Raw genomic sequence first — 24,540 nt, 5'->3', positions numbered from 1 at the left:
GCTTGAGCAGAGGTCTGAAGCAGGAGGCAGATGCTTCTCTCACACAGGCAAACATCGACCCACCATGTCAGAAACATCCTCCACCGTACAGGGACTTTTCATCTGTTCCCCACTCCTCTACCCAAAACATGACATGTCAGTGTTTTAGCATGCAGAAATGTTTTCCTCCCGCTCTTTGTGTTCTCCATTTTTCCCCTACTACCCTGCACTGCAGTGATACTGACTCCATGCGGGCAAAAGATCCAAACCGCAGAGCCACTTGTTGCTGCTGCTGTCACTCACTCACACATCCATCACTGATTTTTAACATGAAGAGATGTAAAGCAGGCACACCCTCCTGCTCCATCACCATGGTGATTGTGATTATCTAAGATTAAATTACATTCAATGACGCTATCACTGGCCACCAACACACCCACTGACCTCACCAAACCACACCAAATATAATCCAAACCTCTGGAACAATACTCAAGCTGAAACATAACAAAAACAGCAGCTGAATCCAATTGTTTCTCCATGAACGCAGCACAATGACACATAGTTCACAGTTATATTGTTACACCAGGCCAACGCAATGTTTACGCAATGTCCTTTACTTGTGCATAGGCATGAAATTACACAGCCAAATCCTGGCACATGTTTATGAGTGTGACGCAGGCTGATTACTGGTATACACTCTTTTAGAAACTGTCACAGCCACAGACGAGCCTATAATCCATACCTGCTGAGACTAATCTTCTCTTCGAATTATCCACTTGCTGCTAAACACCTGATACAACAGCATAATGGACAAAGCTAATATATCAGTGACAGAGCAGGTCTCTTCCCGCTCTGTTTTCTGGACAATGACAGCAGCAGTGGGCATGCATTTACATCCTTTACTTAAGTAAAAGTATCAGTACCACATTGTAAATGTACTCTGTTCAGAAAAAGTCACATATTCAGAATTTTGCCTGAAGGAATAGTTTTGGACAATATGCATACTTGGTTTAGATTGATACCACTTATACATCAGGAGATCTTAGCTCAGCATAAAGATGTGAGGGTGGCAGGTGGCAGGCGACTCAGCTGAGGCTCTGGAGAGTTACTGCTCCCAGCCAAGAACGAGTCCAGCACATGATCCCCCATGAAACCACAACATGTCACAGTTCATTTTCTTTGTACGGATTAAACAAACAAGATATAGCACGTTAATTAGTGTGTTAGAGGTGCTGGAAAGCAGATATTGTTACTTTTGGCCAGAGCCAAGGTTGGTTGTTTCCCCACGTTTCCAGTCTTAATGCTAAGCTAAGCTAACCGGCAGTTTCATATTTAGCATACAGACAAGAGAGTGATATGTTCTCATGCAGATTGCAACCAACCCCTCGCTTTCCAAGTGTGCAGGTGAACCTGCAGGGGCCACGAAATTCACAAGTTTGGGGTTACTCTAGAAATGTGGCAGTGCATCATGGCAGCCTCTGTAGAAGAGGATTTATTCCCTCTGTAGATATAAATGGCTCCTTCCAAGGAAACAAAAACACAATGATTCTTACTTTCAGGTGATTACACACCAATGAAAACATACTTAATTATACTTAGTTATATCCCATTTCTTCCACTAGGTTCCCCTAAATCTTACACACTGGTCCTTTAAAGTAAAATGCAAATAGTCATGTAAAGTTGTACTTAAGTGAACAGTGCTTAAGTGCTACAGTGCTTAAGTAAATGTACCAAGTTACACTCCACTACAAGACCAGAGACTATATTTTATACAAAACATTTTATTTTTGTACATGTTACAGTTTGTTCTTAGTAATTTACACAGCTGCACATTATGAGAACACTGTTAATAAGTGACACAGTTATCAGTATAAAAAGAATATGTTCATATATTGACACATATACTGTATATTGAAATATACACATATATCGGAGCATTTGAGACACACATGAATTACATCCTACAACTGTTAATAATATCTTCAGTGTTATTTACATGACAGAACACTGTATGGGATGATTGGCCATTTGTCAAGGTGGCAGATGTAGACATTGACAAAAACTGTATGCAGACAAAAAAAAGGGTACATACAAAAATAAAATTGAATCTGCAGATTGCAGAAGGCATGACACTGTCACAAGTCTGCTTCACTGGTGTTTTTTGCTTGTATAGACCTCTAAAATAAGAGAAAAGGATGAGAAGCATGTAATGTAAACAAGACACTAGGACATGATCTACGTGTCTGGTTCTGACCTCCTAAGAGAACTGACGAGGAACAACAAACAAAAACCTACAGATCGTAATAAGCTGCAGCTGTGAGGTCCACTCAAGGGACAACACGGTTCAAACATGAGTCCAGGGAACATATGACAATACCAAAGAAAACACTGGAATTAGTCAGACGTTTTCACAGGCCGGATCATTTGTGAAGAATCGCTGGTAACCGTTAAGCTTTTTCAGCAGGAGACGCAGCTTGAGGTTGTCTTTCCAAAGAGCACACGTTGTTTATAAGCTTGCTTTTCCTGGTTTCCTGTTCAGTTGCATTACATACGACATCTAAAATCAGTCCATTTGATCAAATCTCCGGGCCGCTTGCCCCACAGCTTTTTTCCACTGAAACATGTTCTCATTTATTTCTGGGTCCCAGAGCTATAGTGAGTTCACGCTCTCTGCCTTCCTCCCATCAACACTGTGTTCACTTCATCATTTACACGCATACGGCAAAGCTTCTGATTGATGGAGCTGTTAAGTCAAAAAAATCACCTGCCAGTAGAAAAACAGGTGGAATATCGTTCACCTCAGCATTAAGTGTAAAAAGCTGCTTTTCCACTGATGAACAGTAATACAGACACTAACACTACATTTGGCCACCTTAAAGGAATAGTTAGACATCTTAGGAAATACTCTTATTTAGGATGCTTGATACCACTTTCTTAAAAACTTTTCTCTTCCTGTACCATTAAATGTAAGGCTAAAGCAAGCAGCCTTTAGCTTAGCTTAGCACCAAGACTGTCCAGCAGTTACAAAATCCACCAACCAACACCTCTAAAGCTTATTAACATGCTATATCTTCTTTGTTTAATATGCACGTGGGCAGATTTTGTTACCTCTGGACAGAGACAGGCCAACTGTTTCCTCCTGTTTCCAGTCTTTGTGCCTTGCTAAGCCAACAGCTGCTGGCTGGAGCATCATATTTAACAGAGACAATAAATGTTCACATCTAACTTTTTGCCAGAAAGGGAATACATGTAATTTCACAAAACGTTGAACTATTCCTTTAATGTACAGCAGTGTATACAGTTGATCCATTAGTGTTGTTTTTAAATTGTAAAAACGGAGTCATCACAGATCACTTCATTTCAAAGAGTATTCTAAAATAAGATAGCACCATTGACTAAGAAAGACCAGCGCTCTCTGTGCCTCTGTGAGAAGAACTAAAGAGTACATTTGAGCTTTGTAGAGACAAAAGTAGAGAAAACAGCTCAGAATAATATCTCAATTAGCAAACACTCTAACAATAACACTATTTACATCGTCACAGTTTTAGCTCTTCCCTTTAAAAATGGATGGATATGACATGATGAAACTAAAGTGATTATTCCACTAAGTACTGTCAACAGTATTGTGATGTGTCTGACAACATTTCAAGTAATAGGATGCGGTCCATTTTTTCCCAAAGGGAGACGTCCAGTAGATGAGCAGCAAACATGTCCCTTGATGTCACAGCCGGCTCACCCAGTCAAGAGAAGGCACCAAGGAAGGAGGAAGAGCAATCAACGCCTCTGCCCACACAGGCAGGGACATGCGCGGAGACAGGTCGGTCAGGAAACAGTCCAAACTCCGAGTGCCATGGTGAGAAAGTGCAGGGTCTTGACAGTGAGCTTCATTTTTGTAACACAGAAGCATGTTTCTGTGCAGCAGAAAGAGTGCGTCAGTATGCAGGAAGAGCAGAGCCGGTCTAGTTGTTTCCCCCTGTTTAAGCTAACCATCTGCCAGCTGTGGCTTCATACTTAATAGAGAGACATGAGAGTGGTGTCAATCTTCTTTCCCAAAGTTCAAAATATGCATGTAAATGTTTTGTCATGCCTATTGGTGTGAATCATGAGTCATGTACAAACCATTTAAAAGTCATGGCTTGTTATCTAAACACGAGCTGGATAGTGAGGGGTTGCTAATCATTACATGTACATCGTTCATTAAATGCACTCTGTTTCTGGTCAATAGTGAACTGAATGTATCTGTTTGCAACTCACGAACATGAACAGAAGTGTCATTAACTCCCACTAGAGGTAACAAAGGTTGTGCACTGTGTTTTTCAACTCAGCATGCTGGGTGGCAAAGGCATGACCCGCCCTGCGCTATTCTGACCCTAACCTGAACCAGTCTCACTCCTCATGCCCAAATTGAACCAACCCATCAAAAAAAAAAAAAGGCAACTGGTCCTTCCTTGCCAAACAGAGGCAAAGTAGAAAAGAAAAGAGCATGACTTCGCTGTCCTGGGAAAAAAAAGTTTGGTGTGCCAACACGACGAGTGCAACTTGCAGTGTGAGTTTAATGAGGAAATCAGAACAGATTCCAATGGAAAAAATGTCACATTGTTATGCAAATTTTGCCTGCGGGATCTTTCAAAACAAGGATGAATGATATTCATAAGAAATCATTAACTAACGGTAAGACCTTGAGCCAACAGCCACAAAATTCCCCCACCCAAGTCAAAGCCACAGCATTTTGTAAGGGACCAGTTACCGTCCTTTCCCAACAAGTATACACGTGTAACTTAATAGAGTATATAGGAGGAGATGTTCATTTGAAAAGAATAAAGAAAAAAATGAAGAAATTCATGTGAACTAGGTCATTTTTTTGGACTCTGAACTCAAATCAAAAATCTACATTGTGAACTCAGAGTGAACTAGCTCATTTTAATCTGTGTGAAATTGCACAACACTGGTATTGATTGTCAAATGTGTAGCCACCCATTTATTTACTGGCATTACTCTTGTGAAAATCTTAATCTTAGTCCATATTAACTTCGCTTAATCTTTGGAGACACGTATCCTCACGTTAAGTTACTTCGCTCCATAGTGTTTTTGACAAAGATCTTGACAGGAACCGTGATGAAGAAGAATGAAGATGTAATACCTTGTTGTTCATAGGGGACGCTCATCTCTATGTAGAGGAGCTCTCTCTGCGGGTATCCATGACACTGCAGCACAAACATACACATACACACATCATATCATAACATATCTGATTTCATCTGTCTAAGTAAATTAGCTACTTCATTTACTACACAGGTAAACAAGTACCTACAACTTAACTCCGGTCTATCTGGCACGAAGGATCTCCATGGCACACAGAGCGGTGATCTACAGCCAGATACGACTTAGAAACAATCACCACTGTTTAACACAGACACGTTGCTACTGCCAGACTGTTGGCAGACGAAGGAATGTCTGTGTCTCATAATGGTCTGTGTCTCACTGTATCAGCTCCGGGCCAGGCTGGTGAAGATTTAAGAATGATAAATCAGTTTCCACACTGGTTTGGCATGGCTTGAACCCTCCATCTCCTCCAAATAACAATCTAATCCTTTTTTCAGCGCAATCTTGCCAGACTCCGGTATCTCAAACTCACTTCCCTTTTTCCTCATATCCTGGTTTGTTTGGCCCATGTGTTGAGCTCATTACAGTATAAGAGGAGAAACAATAGAGGCACTCACGCTTGATGCTGCCGTACAAAATCAGCAAACTGCCGGTCCTTAGCGTAGAGCTCAATAATGCGTATCCTGTCCTGGATTTCCTGCAGAAACACATGATATCAGTCGAGAGGGAACATTGCGTCACAGGCAGATAAACAGTAAACGGAACAGGCTGTGGCTCAATCAAAATGTGGCATTTTAAACTCAGAAAAAAACAAAAGTTTTCCTGTATAAGGATGCAAAAGCCAGTCTGTTTACGACCTGAGACGTCCCAATTCAAGTTGTCCCTCGTCAGGTAAAATATGGATGTGGGAGATTAAAGAGACGTGCCCCCGCCTGGCTCATCACCCAACATCCAGATGGCCTTTTGCAAGACACATCTCCCACCTGCACCTCGGTACAACTGTATGAATTTTTGTGTGTGAAATGAGGGAATTTCGAAAAGCCACTCAGGGTACGTCCACATTAGGCCAGTTGAATTCAGAAGTTGCAACTTCAGCCATCTGGACAGACAAAAATATTTTTCCACCCCAGAAACTAAGCTTTTCCAAAGCAGCCTGCAGAATCTTTGAATCTGGTGTTTTGATGTGTATTATGTAAGCCAGCCCAGTGAGGGCCGGGGGCTGTGTGGCAGTAAAGGTAATAAGACAACCTTTGGCTGCATCTAACTTCCTCTGTGATCCCTTATATTTCATGTATTCATCCAATCATACAGCATAGATGTTAAGCTGTGTTTATGCTGTCAGGATTACAAAATAATGATTTTATTAGCACTGCAGTGTGGTAATGTCATGTGACTGCTGGTCAGCATTTAAGTGGGTAGTAAAGATAAAAAGGTAACGTGGATAAGACGTCTCTTCTAAGCAAAGCAGTGCACACACACACCTCCTTCGTCAGTTCACTGTTCTCATAGATGTGTCGTATCTCCTCGCTGCTGAAGTCAGTGGAGGCCTCAGCACTGGCACTGCTGTACACAGGAGCCTCAGGATAACGGCGGTAGTAGTGGCTGTAGCCTGTAGTGGCCTCACTTTCGTACATGGGGTTGTACTTGGTCGCCCTCTCCAGAGACGGGAGACTCTCTGCTCGCCTGCAGAGCAACACACAAACATGGAGATCAGTCACAACATAGAGGCAGGATCATAAACAAAGAAACGCAAACATCTGAGACACCAGAAAAGACAGTTGAGCTGAAGTGAATAAGACTTTAGCGTTAATCTTTATTAAACTTGGATAAGCTTGACTCAAGACTATCAAAAGGCCTATTGTGCTGGGTTTTTAAGGCTTTTTGGAAATGCCATATCTGACCGGTTAATTGGCTGAGGTTAGCACAGTGTTTTCTCCACAGGCTGCTCTGGCAACCATGACAGGAATCAAACACACACACACACACACATGCACACACACACCGACGCACGCACACTTTGTATGTCTTTGTGTCTGCAAAAGAGTGAAAAAGCAGGATGGAGATGATGGATCAAAGCAGGAGAGGAGGAAAGAGACACGTAGGCAAAGGAAGAGGGACAGCCCACTGCTGAGAGTCTGAAGGTGGAAAATGATGGTGCAGGGGATACATTTGTCTGTCTAAGAGAGGATACAGTCATGGAACGTCTCAACATATTCTGTCCCCTCAAGAAAATAATCAGGCTCCTTTAATCCAAAGAATTCAGTGGAAGCGAGAAAATTTATGTATTTTGGAAAACTCTTATGTCAGCATGGCAAAAACAGTGACATTGATTAGATGGCTGTTGAAAAGTTTGGCCAAGGTGAGTGGTTCTCCTCACCGTATGGGGTCCTCTGACTCGTCCTTGTCATACTGGTCCCGTAACGTCCTGGCGAGGAAGAAGATGACTCCGGAGGCCACCAATAGGAATCCAGCTACAGAGGCGATCGCAATGCCGACCACCAGCGGCTCAGATACATACTCCTCACAGTGCTCTCCTCTGTACCACCAATTCTCCCCAACGCGACACCTGAGAAGACAGCAGAAATTTGTCCAAAATTTGACGTTACGTTATCTAAAACTCTTTAAGCACTCAGGAAACAGCAACCAAATGTTACAGTATACCCATCACTCCTCTGTTCTTTCACTCTGTGTTGAATTATTAAAGAATGTAAAAATGAATGACTGAATCCTCAGTCATATCCGTATTTTGTCTTGACATAGTTAAAAACATCCACAATTACAACATTCTGTATGTCAGTGAATTATTAATGCTTTGTTTTGGAATAACTGGAATCATCTTCAAATGTTTGTTTCCTGTCTCCATGGAGCAATGCAATACTTTTGGTTGGACAGTGTGAACTAAACACCAATCCAACAGCATCTGGAGCTGGCTGTATGTTTTATGCTGCGGTGGTGGGTGTGAAACAAAGGTTAGCATTCATCCTGGCGCCTGCTGCCTTGTCTGTCTGTTCACAGTCATTTAGTTTAAAGTGCACCACATACAGAACAGAGCAAGAGGGCATGTTTCTGTCACTGATTTGGATTATTGGCACATCATCGTACACACAGTAACCCATGCAAATGTGTTTGGACATGGAAACACATGCACAAACATGCTTAGACACAAACACTTAGAAAAACACACACAGCAAAATTGTTTAAAAGTAAGCCTTAGAAATGTTTAAGATAATAAAAGAAATCAAATGCGGCTGTAACAGCATGTAATGAACAACATTTCACTGAAGAAAAATGTGATAATTTGCATCCTGGAGCGGCAAAAATGGGTCACAATATTAATCAAGTGTGGAAATTATATGTCCCCAGATGGTACTCATTGTTTTCATTTATGCACGATACATTTAGTGCCAAAGGGCACAGTCACATTAACAACATTCACTGCCAAAGTTTTGAGTGCTGACGTGTTGATTTTCTTTAAAAAAATGTTTATCCGGGCCAAGAAGTAGAAATGTTAGAAGACTGTTAATTGGTGTTTGGAGCCAACTAAGGTGTGAAAATCTTACCTCCATCGAGTTGGTTATGATTATAATTCATTAGCCCAGAGCACATGTTTACCTCCCAAGTATGAGGAGCCAAATAAAAGAAATGCTTTTGAACAAATGTTTGGAGCGCATTGGACATCTCTTGTTAAACAGCCAGCCACGCAAACCATTTAAATCTAGAAGCTAAGAGTCTGGCCTCCAGCATGAACAGTAATAACATATTTGCAAAGCTGTTTAGTTTCTGTGATGACGTACTGGCCTCGCAAACCTGCAAACTCAGACACTCTTTCCCGCACGCACGCAGATCACTTCCCCTAATCCCCACCCACCTGCAGATGGCTCCTTGGCCGGGGATGATGTCACACTTGCCGTCATTGAGGCAAAAGTCAGTCTGCAGCTCACAGATACTCTGACATGGCAGGCCGTCCACACTGAAGTAGCCAGCATTGCAGACACACTCCGCCTCCCCCGACCACTTGTTCACCTTACACTCTGCATACTCATTACACGCCTGGAACTTACAGGGGTCAGCCTGGTCACCTGGAAATGAAATAACAAAGAGTGTTGACTCTAAGGCATTAAGAGAAAGTGTAACAAGCAGGTTGACTGTGAGTTTAACATGTGGTGATGAGCATTTAAAAGAGGTGACTAAATTCCCTCACCTCTACTATCTCAAAAGATTCAAGAATTATGAATATAAAACAGTTTCCTTCCAAAATCCAAAAAGCTAAGCTAACTGGCTGTCGACTGTAGCCACATATTTATCATATTTACCCTTCATTTTACATACAAGATCCTCAATATTTCAATTTTTTTTTTAAAGAACTACCTCAGCAATATTTTCTTCCCAAAATGCACATACAGACACACATGAAGACCACTCTTTCTCCCTTTGTAACGCAGCCCTAATGCATGCTGGGATCCAGCTTTGTGTGATGGCTGTGAGTCAGACAGATTCTGACAGCTGAGTCATGATTGTAAGCTGATATCATGAACGGCCGATTACAACCTGACTGATGCTGTCAGACATGGACGCATGAAGATCAATATGACATAAAGAAAAAAAAATGTGCAAAGAAAATTTCCTGCTGGGTCACATTAGTTGAGTCACATTATGCAAAATGAAGGCAATATAGTGCACACACAGCGTAAAACCTGAGCTGCACACAGTAATCAGTTGGACAGAGTGCAGCTAATGATATGTGTTAACATGGCTGCTGTCCAGGGAAGCCGTGATTATCTCATCCCAGCTGATGTGAGCGTGTCACGACACTGATGTAACACATGTTTTCTCAGGCCTTTTCACACACTAACATGTTTTCAATACTGACTCAGTGCAGTAAATTTAAAAAACAATGTTCTCACATTATACCCATTAAGGAAACACTTCAACATTTTGGGAAATATACTTTCTAGCTGAGAGTTAGATGAGAAGAATGAAGCCACTCTCATATCTGTACTTATTTTAGCTTAGCATTTAGGCTGGAAACAGAATGCATAGACTCCATAGATCGGACTCAGCCTACCATCACCTCTAGAACTCACTAACAAGGTATATTTTGTTTGCAGTATTACACATGTTTATGTGCAGCACTATTTCTTGGCTGGGCTCAGTGACTTCCAGGGCTTAAGGTGGAGGTGCTGGTCGGTAGATATCGTTACCTTTGGACAGAGCCAGGCTAGCTGTATCCTCCTGTTTCCAGTCTTAATGCTAAACTCAGATAACCACCTACTGACTCCACCTTCATATTTCATGTGCAGATGGTATCTGTCCTCTGATCTAACTCACAACAGCATTTTCCTAGAAAATTACTTTCAGAAACATCTGACATAAGCTTCCAACAGATTGTTGATTGTTGATCAAAGCACTCATAAAAACATCGATGAGACTCACCCGACTCGACGTCTAGTGAGTACTTGTCGATGGCCAGGTTCATGGTCTGGTAAGCTGTGTTACAAAAGTCCTCCAGGATCAGATAGACAGTGGTGGTGACGCCTTGTTGCACAGGCTTTCCAAATTTCATCCGGCTGTTGACCACAATGCTTCCATTTCTAAAGTTCAGGATCTCCAGGTTCTCAAAGTTACTCAGGTTGGACTGCAGGTAGGGCACAAGCTGGGAGGAAAAACATTATAACAGTTTAATGTTAGAAAGCAGAGGCAGTCAACCACACGTCAAATAAAAGTGAGAAGTTTACCAGCTCTATGAAGCGTTGCTCCAAAGCTTTGTATTCTGGGGAGCTCTTGTTAAAGAGATCATCTGAGAAGATCATGTTGGTCACTCTCAAGCTGAAGAACACCATCAGTGCTCGTCCAGGGTTCACAGGCATGGCGATGCTGGCTTGGTCTGTGCCGTGTCCCACACCAAACGGAAAGTCAGTGCTGCCCTCCTCTGTGTGGTTAATCAAACCGTAACCATAATGGATCACACCATGTCCTTCTTCTCCAACGGTGTCATCATCAAGGCCTTCATTAGTGGTCTGGACCTGGAGGATAGAAATTGATTTTGACATGAAAAAAGAAAAAAGGAAGGCGTGATTCTTCGATTCTACTAAAATTGTGTATTTTGCGATACTTTACTTTACTGTATTTGCTACTTTTCGCAACATTAACATCATTTCTTTTTCTTTACCTCCACCACTGAAGGGATGATGATGTCAGGTTGCCCCTCAGTGGCAGGGATAATAAGAGAGACACGGGTGAAAGGTGACTCCCGCTCTGGAGACAGAGCGGTCGGTCCTGCAGGACTCAGAATATCTGTCACTGGTGGCTCTGGTTCATCCTTGTTGACCAGTAAGATCTCATCTTCCGTAAGATCCTCTGTTGAGATCTCTGGAGCTGCTGGGGCCTCTTCATTTATAGCCGGAGCTTCGGGTACAGTCTCTTCCTTCACCTCTTGTCCCTCACTCTCTGATGCTTCCCTCCTGCCACCCTCTTCAAATACAGGTTCCTCGGGATTGGTCAATGCCACATTAACGTCTTCCACAGGCTGTATAGGGTCAACTTCTTCATCTGCAGGTGGAATTTCTGTGACTTTGAACTTTTCTTCTGTGCCCTCCATCAAGTCTTCATTAACAGGAAGCAGACCAGCTTCTGCTGCCGCTGGCTCCACCTCACTCGCTACATCTACAGCCTCAGGGGGCGGGATTAGAGCAGGCAGGCCCTCTTCCTCTATGGTCTCAGCTGCAACTGGAGTGGAGATCTCAAGCTCCACTGGAATCTCTGCCTCATTCACAACAACCTCATTCAGATGCTCCTCTTCCACAGTTGCAGTAGTAGATTCTTCTTCCACTGCTGCAACCTCAACTTCCTCTGTTTCAGCTTCAGAGGTGGCATCTGCATTTATGGTGATATCTTCTGTCAGCCCATCTTCTGAATCAGTCTCCTGAGCAGACACTTCTTCGTCGTCTTCTTCTTCATCATCATCATCATCATCATCTTCTTCATCATCATCATCATCTTCTTCTTCTGTTACCGTGGGTGTAGATGACTGGAGCAGGTCCTCCATGTCATCTGTGCCTGAGCCAGAAGCCTCAACCTCCACTGGTGGTTCAGGGAGTGTAATACCCTCTGGCAGCTCTGGGGCTGGAAGCTCAGCTGGGAGCTCCTCTGGTGGGGGGTTTTCCTCAGCAGGAGTCTGCACAGTGTCCTCCAGTAGCAGACCCTCCTCCTCAAAGCCTGGAAAAACAAAAATGAGGAAAAAACTTCATTTCTGCTGGTCTCTTTTGACCTCCTCTGCTTTTTTTTTCCAGAGCCTTCAGATTTATCCGGCAAAGCAGACAAATCATTTGTTTAAGACTGACAAAATGGGAATGGAGAGATACAGAAAATCATCTATCCCTTTCCTATGAAGTTCAGTGTAAACATAAAGCTGTAGGAAGTTTTTAGCATTGTGCTGAAGTGCATACTTTGATGCAGCCACCTCAATAAATTATCATGTAAACTGTTAGAGTCACAAAACAAGTAAGGTAGATGTTAAAAAGAAAAAGCACAGGGGGATGAATTGCATTGCATGCATGAATGAACGAACTCTTGTGTTGAGGATTTCCACTCACTGCCAGCTTCAGGTGCAATGGTGGTAAGGACAGGAGCTGGAGACACAACTGCACTCTCCTCCATAACAACAACGTCATTTTCTTCTGCCGCCACTATGTTGGTTTCGGAGAGCTCAGGCAGGACATCATCTTCGTTGCCATCTTCAGTGTCCTCTTCAAGGATCATGTCCTCTTGTGGCTCATCAGAAGCATTAATCTGCATCACAAACAGGTTTAATTATCTAACCTTTTGCCACTGTTTCACTGGATTGTGCCATGCAGCAGGAGCTTTGATTGGCCAGGTGTTCTGTGTTTGCAGGCCAGGCCAGTCAGACCTCCTGCTGCTGTTTTAGGGGTATGCTGCTTATGTCTTCACATTAAAGGTATCAAACTGAAACTGCATTGTTGTGGCAGACTACAGGCTCCATACTTCTCATATCAACTCAAAGAAAGTTTGAGAAAACAGCAGATGATTCTAAAATGCCCCAAACCAGGACAGCAAAGTGCTTCGGCGGCACAGCAGCTCCAAGCTCTTGCCTGTAAATCAATTACTGTTGAGAAGTTTGCCAAACTCTCCCAATTCAGATAATGACTCAAATTAATCACTTAGCGAGCTGAGCTATAAAGTGAAACAGCAGACACATTTAGTGCAACCCAAACTCTGATTACCATCAAAGACCACAGTCAACCACAAGACAGCACAAATAAAGACAGATTTTAGATGGTATTACTTGTCTGAGTAAACTCATATGTGCTGTCTCTTGTCTTTACTCACTGCAGTGTGGTTTGCTCTAGCCTTAGCCCCAGAATAGCAGTGGATTATTACAGCAAGAGCCAAACTAATCCTCAAAGTCTCACTTGATCCTTGCTGGTGAGCTCATCCCCTACCTGCACTGGTGTGGTCTGGATAACATCACAAGCCAATTACAGGTTATCGCAACATCAGTCATATTACAACTGTCAGCAACCTTAAACAAAAGTGATTTATCAACTTTGTGGAGCTCAAAGCAGCCGAATAGCCCAGAGAGATTGTTTTCATGATAATTGTGGAGGTAACTTGTTACTCACTGTGGCTCCGTCTGCAGCATTGACAGAGTCAGGGACCTCAGACACTGTGGAACCAGTGGAGAAACAAATATTAATACAAAGTGACACAAAAAAGGCAAATGTGCCAAATAGCTAAAATAATAATGCCTGCAGGAGTCTACAGAATCCTTTTAAGTGTAACCATTTCAGCACAGCCTTCATTCTGACAGGATTACCTTCGGGGGTAAATATCTACAAATCAGTGCTAAAATCTGGAGTGAATATCAGCCGCTGTGAGCCAAGGCTATTACTGCATCACCACCAATGCAGATAAACAAAGTCATGCTGAGTCTTTAAGTTCCCAGCCACACATGTCAGCCATATGAGAGTGTTTAGCCATCATTTTACATGTCCAAGAATTTAATTAATGTAACCATCAGACCGCATTCATCTCCAGGGGAGCTCGCTAATAGAATAAACTAATGTCGTGCATTCTCTCAAAAACATACACAGGCAGATATCTCACAGAGGGTGATGCTAAAGCATAATTACATCCTTCAGTCTCTTCATTTCTGGAGAGGGGCCCTGGTCACAAGTCAGAGGTAGCTAAAACTTCCCGATGTGAGCAGCTGCATATGTGAAAAATATAAAGCCTTTTGTGGCTCCAGGGGGAGCTATGCAAAATCTGATTAACTGCCTCAAGTGATGTCACTTGAGTCAGCAGCGGTTGGAGTTAGAAGGAAGTGAGGTTAGCAGATTCCTGTAGCCCCCACCTCATCTCAGGTTGAGGCTAGCAGGCTTCATCAGCCGCTACTAGCATAACACACCTGAAACTCCAACCGAACTGCCAGCTGTTGAGTTTCATTGTGAGTAATGCAGGCAGCACCAGGTTTTGACAAGGAAGAAGAATATGTGAAGTAAAAAAAGACAATATCTCTGGTTCTCCAGCATCAAGTTTTTTCCCTTTTTTTAAAACAATGTCCATCGTGATTCCAACAATGTTACAGGAGTGTGATGCTAAATAGGTAAATTACTTAGAAGATCCACTGGGTGGAAGCCAAAATAAAGGACCAAAGTAAAGCAAACTGAGAGCTCAAGTTACAAAAATCCTGTTTGCTCAGTTCTCTTTTGCAGACTGTTTAATGACAAGGATTTAACTGTAGTACAGAATAAATACACAGTTCCTAAAACTGATGACTCGGTTATTTGTTCATTAAAAATGGCCCACTTTTGAGCTGAAACTTCTTATAAATATGTCTCTGTCGTCTTTGACAGAAAGAGCAGACAAATAAGAAACAGATGAGACTATTAAAATCCTGGAATGTTTTCTCAAGTGGTGTAGCGTATGTTGTAATATCAGTGCTGGGTCTACTGTGTCTCTATTTGATATGACATTTGGAGGTTTGCCCTGCACTGCATGCACTACCTCTGCCAGTGCATTCCCAATGACTTCACTGCCATGCCAATTAAATAAATAGCTATAATGGTAGCGTGTGTGTTCTGTTAGAGTGCGGGGAATATCTTTAGGGAGCTCAGCAGTTATGCACTGGCCATCGTCTTACCACTCTCCAGCTTGTCGAGATGCAGGGCTTCAGTGCCATAGTTTTTCACCTCGCTGATGGTGTAGATCACCGTAGGGTGCTCCATGACCTCACGGTATGAGTTCTCCACCCGGTTTGACTGCAAGGTTAGGTAGTCCAGTTGTTCAGTACTCACTCCTGCTCCATCCACCACCACTGTGACAGCATAGTCCACCACAACGCCATCCAAACTGAAGACACAAATATGTAGTAGTTACATTCAATAAACACACAGAACATTCGCAGGGATGCTCAATTACGTTCAGTGGAATTATAGTGTGACATAGACTCCCCGGCTGCTTTATTAGGCACACCTACACAAATTAATTCATTATAAAAAAAAAAGATCCGCCACAAATTCTACATAGGAGTTATAATGTTTTAGCCACCCAAAGTAAGAATAAGAATATTATAAACATGGTTCAAAACAATGCAGCCCAGTTCAATACTAATGTAAACGTTGGTTGCATTAAAAATCAATTTGATACTGCTAATTTTGCAGATATATCAAGATTTTCGTATATATCAGGAAAATATTTGTATTTATCGTTGGGCCATATTTATAACAAACACACTGCAGAATATATGAAGAACTCTATACGTATCACAAACGGCTAAATGGACCTTGCGTGAGATTGATTTGCCTACTGAAAACCAGGCTACTGTTTCCGAGCTCAAGAGAGATCCTTTCAATCACAATTATTTATATTGTGATATAGAATTCAGCAATATTCCCTTGTTCTAATCTAGTGGTCACAAGCATTGTGAAGCTCCACAAGACTTATAAAAGAGTTAAGAGCCTTGCTCAAGGGCACCTGAGCAGCTGGTCAGAGAGAGGAGTGGGTTTCTTTCTCCTTTTTAACCCAAACTTGGTGGGGAATTTTCCCAATCAATGCACTGCCTAAACTGCACCTAAACCCCATTTTCCATTCATTTCCTAGATACATTTACAGTAAGAAAGCATAACATAATGTCTCCTGGATGAGAGAGCAGTGAGAGCATGAAAATCGCTCAGGCATTAGCGTGATTTAACGTCAGACCTGTTAAAAGAGATGTAGAGCGCTCACAGATGACTGATGACTCAAGTGATCTACTCTCGCTTGGAATGCAGGAGAGCGACGGTATAGGCCAAAAAACAGCCGAGTCAGTAGAATGATCAATATCATCATAATAAACATGGAAACCTCACAAGATATTCCAGGGCCTGGAAAAAGCCATCTATCAGCATTCATTTGACTACTGGAAGCCCTCCACTCTGACCTAGTTTGTCGGGTTTCTGGCGGGCAGCTGAGCATGTGCCGGCCCACAATCGGCCACATTTAGAGGGAGGTCCAATTTTCCCCCCTTTCATTTCACACATACGCAGAGACAAGCTGACAGAGCTCTACTCCTGCTGTGTCCTGTGATCTGCAGTTAGCAGCATCATGCATCACTATGGGATGGTTTAAGTATATTTCTCTGTGTACTTAATGTATTTATGTTTGCACAGTTATGGCTTAAAGTATACAAAGTACAGTCAACAACAAAAAGAGATGGACGTGCGTCTAAAAAATCATTGAATTTTACTTGTAGCATGGAGCACTGGATTGTAACTAAGTACATTTACTCAAGAACTGTACTTAAATTTGAGGTAGCTGTGCTTGAGTTATTTCATTTTCTGCTTCTTTGTTTCACTATATTTCAGGGGCAAATGATGCGCTTTGTAATCCACAAAATGTATCTGATGGCTGCAGTTATCAGTTACTTTGCAGATTAAAAATTTACATACAAAAATATGATCAGCTAAAAAAAATATGACAAACTGTTAAGATTAAATTACCCAAAAATAGAGGAAGTTGGTCTGACTGGCTCCATCACAGCTACAGCATTAAAAGGCACGTGGCTTTTGTTGCTTTTTGACAGAGCCCGGCTAGTTGTTTCCCCCCGTTTCCAGTCTTTGTGTTAAGCTAAGCTAACTGGCTTCTGGCTACAGCCTTATATTGTATTTACTGCACAGATGTGAGAGTGTTTTTTCCCAAAATGTTGAACCATTCCTTCACATAGAAATTTAAATGCAAGACTTTTTTCTTGTGGACTAATTTTACACTTCGGTTTTGCTGCTTTTGCATACCACCGACAGCATGATAGCAAGAGAAATAGTCACATAATTATGTCTGTGTCTCCTAATTAGACCTCTCCTTCACTTATGCCTTCTCTTCTGCTCTTTTTCACCTTCGCTCTCTTGACGCATACATCTTCCCCTCTAACCCTCCTCTGGTCCGTCTCTCTACCAGGGGCTGATTGTCGACGTCGTAAAGCCCTGTTAATCGTCTCTATAGAGCAGCACCTGCTCACTCGGTTGGACCCATCCTGATCCCACTTAGCAGGTGAGTAACCCAACTAAGACCATTAACACAGGCAACTAGTGACACATCTTAACACGTGCCCATGCTCACAGGTAAACACTATATGAGATGAAGGTGACACCACACACACCAGCATAGATCTAGATCAGGAATGGTTGATAGGGATCTGTGGGCTTAAATACAAGAAAGGATAGAAAGAACTATTCAAGGTCACGTTACCACAGCCTGCGCTGATGACTCACCCTTGGGTGTCCTTCTGGGGCCTACACAAAACAAGGAGAGTGAAACTGTGTTAATGCTAAAGTTGAGGTGGTTTGGGCCATCTTGTGGGCACAGTTCTTCTTCTGTCTAGACTCAGAATTAAAGAGACTGACCTGAAGTCCAGCACAGACACACTCTTAAATCCAGGAAGCCCCTCCAGAGCATCCTCTATCTGCAAGGACAAATACAACAAAGCATCATAAACAAGTCTCAGCTGGCGTTTGTTCCTTATTTTGACAGGGTTGCAATGAACTTGCTTGGTAAAATAAATCACATTAATTGTTCCAAAAGGGCTCATTTTGTTCAAAGTTGGAAGGTTGTGAGTCTTTTGTGCTGTGGCCCACATCATTATTCTCGGGAGGCAGACTACTGCACTGCGGTCAGCTTTTTTATTGGTCTACACGGCCTTGCTTCTCCTCACTAAAAAAAACAATACACGTACTGTTCTGAAGACTAAATGACCCAGTTTATTTGATCCATCAGAGAAAGAGGATACAAAAAGGTCTCCAGGGCCTTTTGTCTCCTGGCTTGTCCTCCCATTCCTCCTTCACTATGTTCACTTACAACCTCTGAGCCCTCAGTCCTCCCCTCCACTCCACTCCCTCCAAGCGGGCTTCTAATCTCTTCAAGGCACGTGAGTTTGCAGGTACACCGTGTGTGGGGATATACGTGAAGGTATTTTGATTTTATGGGCATAGCAGACCTCCACAGAGAATAAAAAACAGGCCAGTGAGTATAAGCATGTGCATATCATGTTGTTACTTACAAAATATGTGTGTGTAAAGCTGACTGCCACGGAATGTACCCCGAACAAATTTACAGAATTTTCTGAGTACCTGTAATCACTGAAGTTGCCTCCAAAGGTGCACATATGTGTGCACGTGCAAAAGTGTATCTATTCCCATGATGCATAGTAACATTGTATTTCACAGTTAACAGTTATTTCACAATTTTTTACCAAAAATTGTACTTTTGAACTCCTGCCTCAGTTTGGGCTGAACTACTGCTGCTGCTAAAGTGCATGTTATTAAAACTACCAATGCGTCCATCACAGACCATAAACCACGATATATTGTGAGTCTAGGGTGGAGCCAGATACAGTAGCACTAAGGGGACTCATAAAGACAGACAGGCTGAGGGAGCTGGAGCCAGGGACAAACCTTTTCAGCAAGCTGTCTACTGAGTGTTTGGTACTGGAGGCTGGCTGGATCGTTGAGGCTGTCGCTGTACATCTCTCCAGTCAGGAGGATGCTGAGCTCCACCACCTGCTCCAGCGCAGCGGGGGTGGGGGGCTCCATGGCTATGTCATTGTCCAGCTGTGGCAAGGAAAGAAAAATATATAGTTATATAATATAATATAATATAATAGTTAAGTATGTGCATTATTAAAACATTAAGAATTCAACCAATCTATATGCGCACTTACAGAATTCTCCTCCACCTCTGGGACAGTGACAGCTGCTTCCTCTCCCTCCTCTCCTTCAGCTGTATCTGCTGGGTGGTTGAGTTCATGTCCAGAAAAAGAGAAAAGGAACTGTTGGTTTATTTCAAGTGAACGTGAGCTTAAACCTTTGGCAAGAGCCGTGCTTCCTGATGACTGTGTGGATTAAACTGTCCTGACCCAAGTAAACTCAAACCCTGAGGCTGAAGTGGCCTTCAACCACTCAGCACCGCACAGAGAAAGGTTCACTAACTTACTGCATAGAAGGCTAGAAAACAGGAATGTCGCTGGAATATGTACAAGATAACGGTCTGACACTGAAACAACAATGCTTGCGCACAGGTACGTATCAAATGTCTGCTGCCATTCATGTGATCAAAGTCACATGATGTCCAACAGGAGTGACACTAACCCAGCTCAGGAGCCTCAGCAGCCTCAGCAGCCTCCTGTGTGTCTGGTGTTGGAGTGCTGTGAAGCAGGAGAAGATTGTTTTAACAATGCTGATATCACAGTATTGAATCCAAAAGAAAAAAGATAAACGGTCTCTTAAGGGTGATGCACACTGTGGGTAAACATACGAGTAAGACTTAAAGGAGGGCTGGGTCATTTTAGCCAAAGCCTGATATAGTGTCCTAATATTATTGTAATATGTAAAGGAATGTTAGACATTTTGGGAAACACATTTGTTAATTTTCTGTCATGAGAGTTAAATGAGAGGATTGTTACTACTCTAATGCTCGTCCTTTAAATATGGAGCTACAGCCAGCAACAGGTTAGCATGGGAATCCACCTACCAACACACTGAAAGCTCACTAATCAGCGATTGTACCTTGTTTGTTTAATCCATACAAAAACCAAACTGAAGTTGTTTTGCAGAGCAGTGACTTCCCAGAGTCTTGTTGTCATCGTGAGGTTGCCAGGCAACCAGTGAGGCCACCCTGGGACAAAGCCAGGCTAGCTGTTTCCGCCTGCTTCCAGACCTTATGCGAAGCTAAGCTATCCTAAGCAGCTGCTGGCACTTTCATCATTTATATATTTATAACTCTCAGCAAGAAAGTGAATAAATGTACTTCCCAAGATCTATCCAGCTTTAAAACACCCATACCGCTGCAGTGAGTGATATATTACAATGAAGGCTGGTGTAGTTTATTCTGAATTTCTCCACAACTTCAGAGTAGTTTCTGAGGGGCAGCTTCATGTTGGGCTGACATCACTGAGCATGCTCAGAAGCACAGTTTAGTATTACCAATCAAAAGCAGAATAGACTACACTGACCAATGTGATGAAGTAATATGTGACTTCAGCGTGAGAGTATAGAGCTTTGTGGATGACAATAACATGAAGGCATAAACTATATCAGACGGTGGCTACACAGACAAAAACTTGTTAGCAGGATGAATTCACAGTTGGTGGTGTTTTTGTTTCTAGGATTTGTCGAAAATCATAAAAAGACTTTGAATCCAAGTCTAAGACACACAAATAAAACAGGGAACCAATCAAACACAAACAAACAAACAAACATGAGACATCTGCAGTCACGTGTGGTAACTGATGAGCGGGAATATGAACAGGTAAGGTTGAAGGGCTTTGACAACCGTACCTGCACATATGCTGCCAGGACCTGGTGGGCTCACTACAGATAGTGGGAAGAATGACACATTTACAAAACACAGGTGATGAGACCATTCATGTATGATTGAAATGGTGGGCTGGCACTGGGGAGAAGGGGTGGGGAGTTTTTTACCTTTTCACACCTGGCCGTGACATTCTCTAGAAATAGAAAGAAATAATCTTGTAAGCTACAGAATCAGCCCCATGCAGCGTCGAATATTTCGTTCTGGGCTGCTCATAGATATGTTTCTATCAAACGCTTAGTCATGCACAGACCTTTTTCACCAGAGCCTGATGCTCCTCTGATTGGCTGAAGTAGCTGCCAATATCTTGTGCCGTGACTGTGCCCTCCTGGCACTGGCTCATCCAGCTTTGGTACTCTTCTTGCTCTGGGAGCCGGTCCCAGAAGATCTTGAAAGCCTCCCATATGGTCTCCTGGCACACTGGTCAGACCAGAGAAAGACACTATCCACTTAAAAAATGAGCTTGCACAACTCGCTTCCATAGCAGTGATGACTATAGTATTTTGGTTGGGGTTACATTTCAGTTCTAGATGGACAAACTTAGTTCTCTTCCAGGTAACAAAGATCATTTAGTTTGCTCATTAGCAATGATAGACCAAATGTCATCAACTGGAAGTTCTGATGCCCAAATATACTGCCATGATAACTTCATGACATAACTCCCTTTCATGAGTCAGCCTACTGGGCACTAATCCAAAGTCAGCACACAGACATATGCTCCAATCTTCTTCCCTAATCAGCACTGTCTGTGAGACCTGAGACACCAGTGGTCACCTCCAAATCTAGCTTACATAACAAACCTCAACTTTTCACCATCACATGGAGTCTCTTGGCATCAACAAGCCTAATTCTAGCTGCCCAGGAGGAGCTCACTGACAGGAATTACACCTTGATCTCTGCCCACTCACATGCATGACAGAGTGCTTCTCAAGCCACGAGATCAATATGTTTCTTCTCCATCAAATATTTTGTTGCACAGCACGTGCCCACCTGTGGTGCACTGCAGGCCCCTTTGCATGTTTTTTTACAAGGTGTCAATTCCCAGACGTAAAATACAAAAAAACAAACATATTTTCTCACTTAGCCTTATAGGTACCTCAAGGTAGTGGAAGGAGTAGTTTCTTTACTCTTTAATTAGGTAAAAGTAGAATTACCACAAGATAAAAATACTAAAAGAGCTCCAACAATTGTACACCTCGAAGTCTCTTTACAGGTCTTGGGGAGAACTACAACACATGTGGAAAAACTTGTTGTTCCAGAGGGAGCTGTGTGACATGTGATGAACGTTGTGAAGATACCATGAGGGTAAGTGAGAAATGATTTTTGACTGATCCTGTAAGGAGGACACAGCTACCTAAAGTGGACCACAGTCTGTTTGAATGCAAATCTCATAAGGCCTAATTGCAAATGGTGTCCACACAGATGTCAACTGTCATCCGTCTCCTTAACCCAGATGGATTACTGGACGTAAATGTGGCAAAGGTTTACATTCTTCTACTGCACACTTAATTCCTTGCACACTGTGGACACAGAGAGGAAGGGACCTCACAAAATCAATGGTTGTTTTTGTTATCCCGACATCACTTCCTGCTGTTTGTGGGCCCTCACCCCTCGTCTTATCCAGCTACACCAACTGATCTACAATCATTCATGGTAAGTCTTACCTCTGAGATGAAAGTAGCTCAGATGGTTTGCAAAAACCTGCTGGGCGGTCTCTTGTGCACAGAGTTTGACTCCACTCGGGAAAAGGATGTTCCGTTTCCGTCGAGAGATAACTGCATGGCTTTCATGAGATGCCTTTGCACCAGATACACGAACCACACCTGGAAACACCGCAGGCTCCTGACTGTAAGGCAGACTCAGGTAACCCATAGAGGAACCTTCCAGTGTTGCATCTGAGGTACCACAAAAAACATCACATGTAAGACTTACTGTCTGACTTATCTTTGGATGACGAGTGAGCAAGAGGCATATGTTAATATTGCACGTACCTGTCCTTATGTCCAAAAATATGACCACAAAACTAAATAAAACAGAGTAGAAAACACATCTCCAAGATTCGATGTTCATGTTAAATCCGTGATTGTGTTTAACTCCGCGGACTTGGAAAAGGATCAAGTAGATATGTGCTTCCTCTCAAGTCATGGAACAGCAACGTGAACAGCTTCTTACAAGTTTGCATAGTTCAGAAGTCTCCAGACGCAGAAGAATAACAGAAGCCCGTGAAGAAATCATTTGACGAGACCATGACACTCTGGTTTCCTCGGCAGCTGAAGAGAGGTGTGTCCCATGATACTGAGAGGACAGCTCCTGGCTCAGGTAGATAGGCAGATGGCTCTTGGAGAGAGGGGGATTTTTTAATGCTCTCTAATCCTGTTTACTCTAAGCCTTTTAGAAGAGCTTGCCAAGAAGTTACTGGAGCAACAGTGGGAAGGGAGGGTGCTTAGTGTAGAAGAAACGTGGACAGAGAGGAGGCAACAAAGGCCACAGACTCAACAGCCAGCAGAGAGATAGACCAGCACAGACAGATACTAGTTTACAGATTCTTGAAGTTTAGCTGGGAGTTAATGTTTTCTACAAGAACTCTGCAAAGCAAGTGTTTGCCAGCCAAAAAGGACTTGATCCTGGTCATCCAGCTGAAGGCCAGACCCCTTCACTCTTAAAGCACCCTGCCACCCCCCAGCCAGGCAAACAGCATTAAATACATCCAGCCTTTGGAGTTCAAAAACAAGTGCTGATGTGACAGTTTCAATTTCTAGTTAAAGACCTGCATCACCTCAGATAACTTTCTGTGATCTAGAAAGAAGCTCCTTATAAAGAACTGGTGCTATTTTGTTGAAATCCCCCCACCCAAAAATATACTGATTATGCATTAGGTTGGTCTCACAGCTAAGGTGCTGAGCTGAGGAGCGGCAACTGAAATCCTCTCAGTATGTATATATTGACAGGAGAGAGTTGCATGGGCTTAGTCTGGGGCTGACCTTTCACCCCAGACCCTTCCCATGGAGTTTATCCTGTTTTTAAAAGGGAAACCTTCTTCTCATCTTTAAGTAGCTGCATTATGCAAGTGACAGAGAAACAGAAGACAGGAAGCGAGTAATGAGGGCGAACTAACTTAGGGTTAAGTAAGTCAGTGTATTAATTTCACATTTCACCTCACTCTCCTCATGCAGTGTAAATGTGATTTGAAATGCTCAAAATACAGCTTTGCATCCTCCCATCAACATTAGCATGTCAACAAGCTCATAATGAACCGACATGCTGCTGATGTTTAGTGGATATGTTTGCTGTTCACCATTTTAGTCAAGTGTGTTAGCATGCTAATTAGCACTAAATTCACAGTAAAACTGAGGCTGCAAAATGTTGTTTTGCAGGTTTTTAGTCATAAACAAACCTGATGGTGGTGCCACGTGAAAATGAGAGAATTGTCAAAATCATTAGCAGACATCATCTGGGGACCATGTCTGTACAAAATTACCAGCAATCCATCCAACAGTTGCTGTGATGTCATCTGGACCAAACTTTTTTCACGGACTGACATTAACACATTGTTTTTTACAAGTCCTTCTGCATTAGGTTAAGAATCCATAAATAAAATAC

The 24,540-nt window shown here is 42.6% G+C and overlaps 1 protein-coding gene across 1 annotated transcript; it reads right to left on the bottom strand.

The window, feature by feature from the left end:
- Positions 1 to 1,748: 1,748 nt before the first annotated feature.
- impg2a (interphotoreceptor matrix proteoglycan 2a) lies at positions 1,749 to 23,224 on the bottom strand. The gene is made up of 22 exons (XM_070975238.1): positions 22,932 to 23,224; positions 22,605 to 22,835; positions 21,194 to 21,360; positions 21,051 to 21,076; positions 20,907 to 20,939; positions 19,719 to 19,774; positions 19,292 to 19,359; positions 19,026 to 19,181; positions 17,979 to 18,037; positions 17,847 to 17,867; positions 15,242 to 15,450; positions 13,722 to 13,765; positions 12,675 to 12,870; positions 11,252 to 12,297; positions 10,818 to 11,105; positions 10,516 to 10,735; positions 8,951 to 9,161; positions 7,460 to 7,648; positions 6,564 to 6,765; positions 5,700 to 5,779; positions 5,120 to 5,183; positions 1,749 to 3,890 (listed from the first exon to the last, which is right to left on the bottom strand). Exons 1-21 carry the CDS (start codon positions 23,008 to 23,010, stop codon positions 5,147 to 5,149), a joined length of 3,618 nt encoding a protein of 1,205 aa, XP_070831339.1. The 5' UTR covers positions 23,011 to 23,224; the 3' UTR covers positions 1,749 to 3,890; positions 5,120 to 5,146.
- Positions 23,225 to 24,540: the final 1,316 nt, after the last annotated feature.

This window comes from Chaetodon trifascialis, chromosome 12 (genome assembly GCF_039877785.1).
Source record: "Chaetodon trifascialis isolate fChaTrf1 chromosome 12, fChaTrf1.hap1, whole genome shotgun sequence".
NCBI classification, from domain to species: Eukaryota; Metazoa; Chordata; class Actinopteri; order Chaetodontiformes; family Chaetodontidae; genus Chaetodon; species Chaetodon trifascialis.
The sequence above is the reverse complement of the archived record's forward strand: the minus strand, read 5'-3'. Positions and strand labels throughout refer to the sequence as shown.

Coding starts and splice junctions, on each gene's coding strand:
- impg2a (XM_070975238.1), bottom strand. CDS start 23,010: ATGAACATCGAATCTTGGAGATGTGTTTTCTACTCTGTTTTATTTAGT. Junction 22,836..22,931: donor ATTTTTGGACATAAGGACAG/GTACGTGCAATA, acceptor GTGGTACCTCAG/ATGCAACACTGGAAGGTTCC. Junction 19,360..19,718: donor TGCTGAGGCTCCTGAGCTGG/GTTAGTGTCACT, acceptor TCAACCACCCAG/CAGATACAGCTGAAGGAGAG.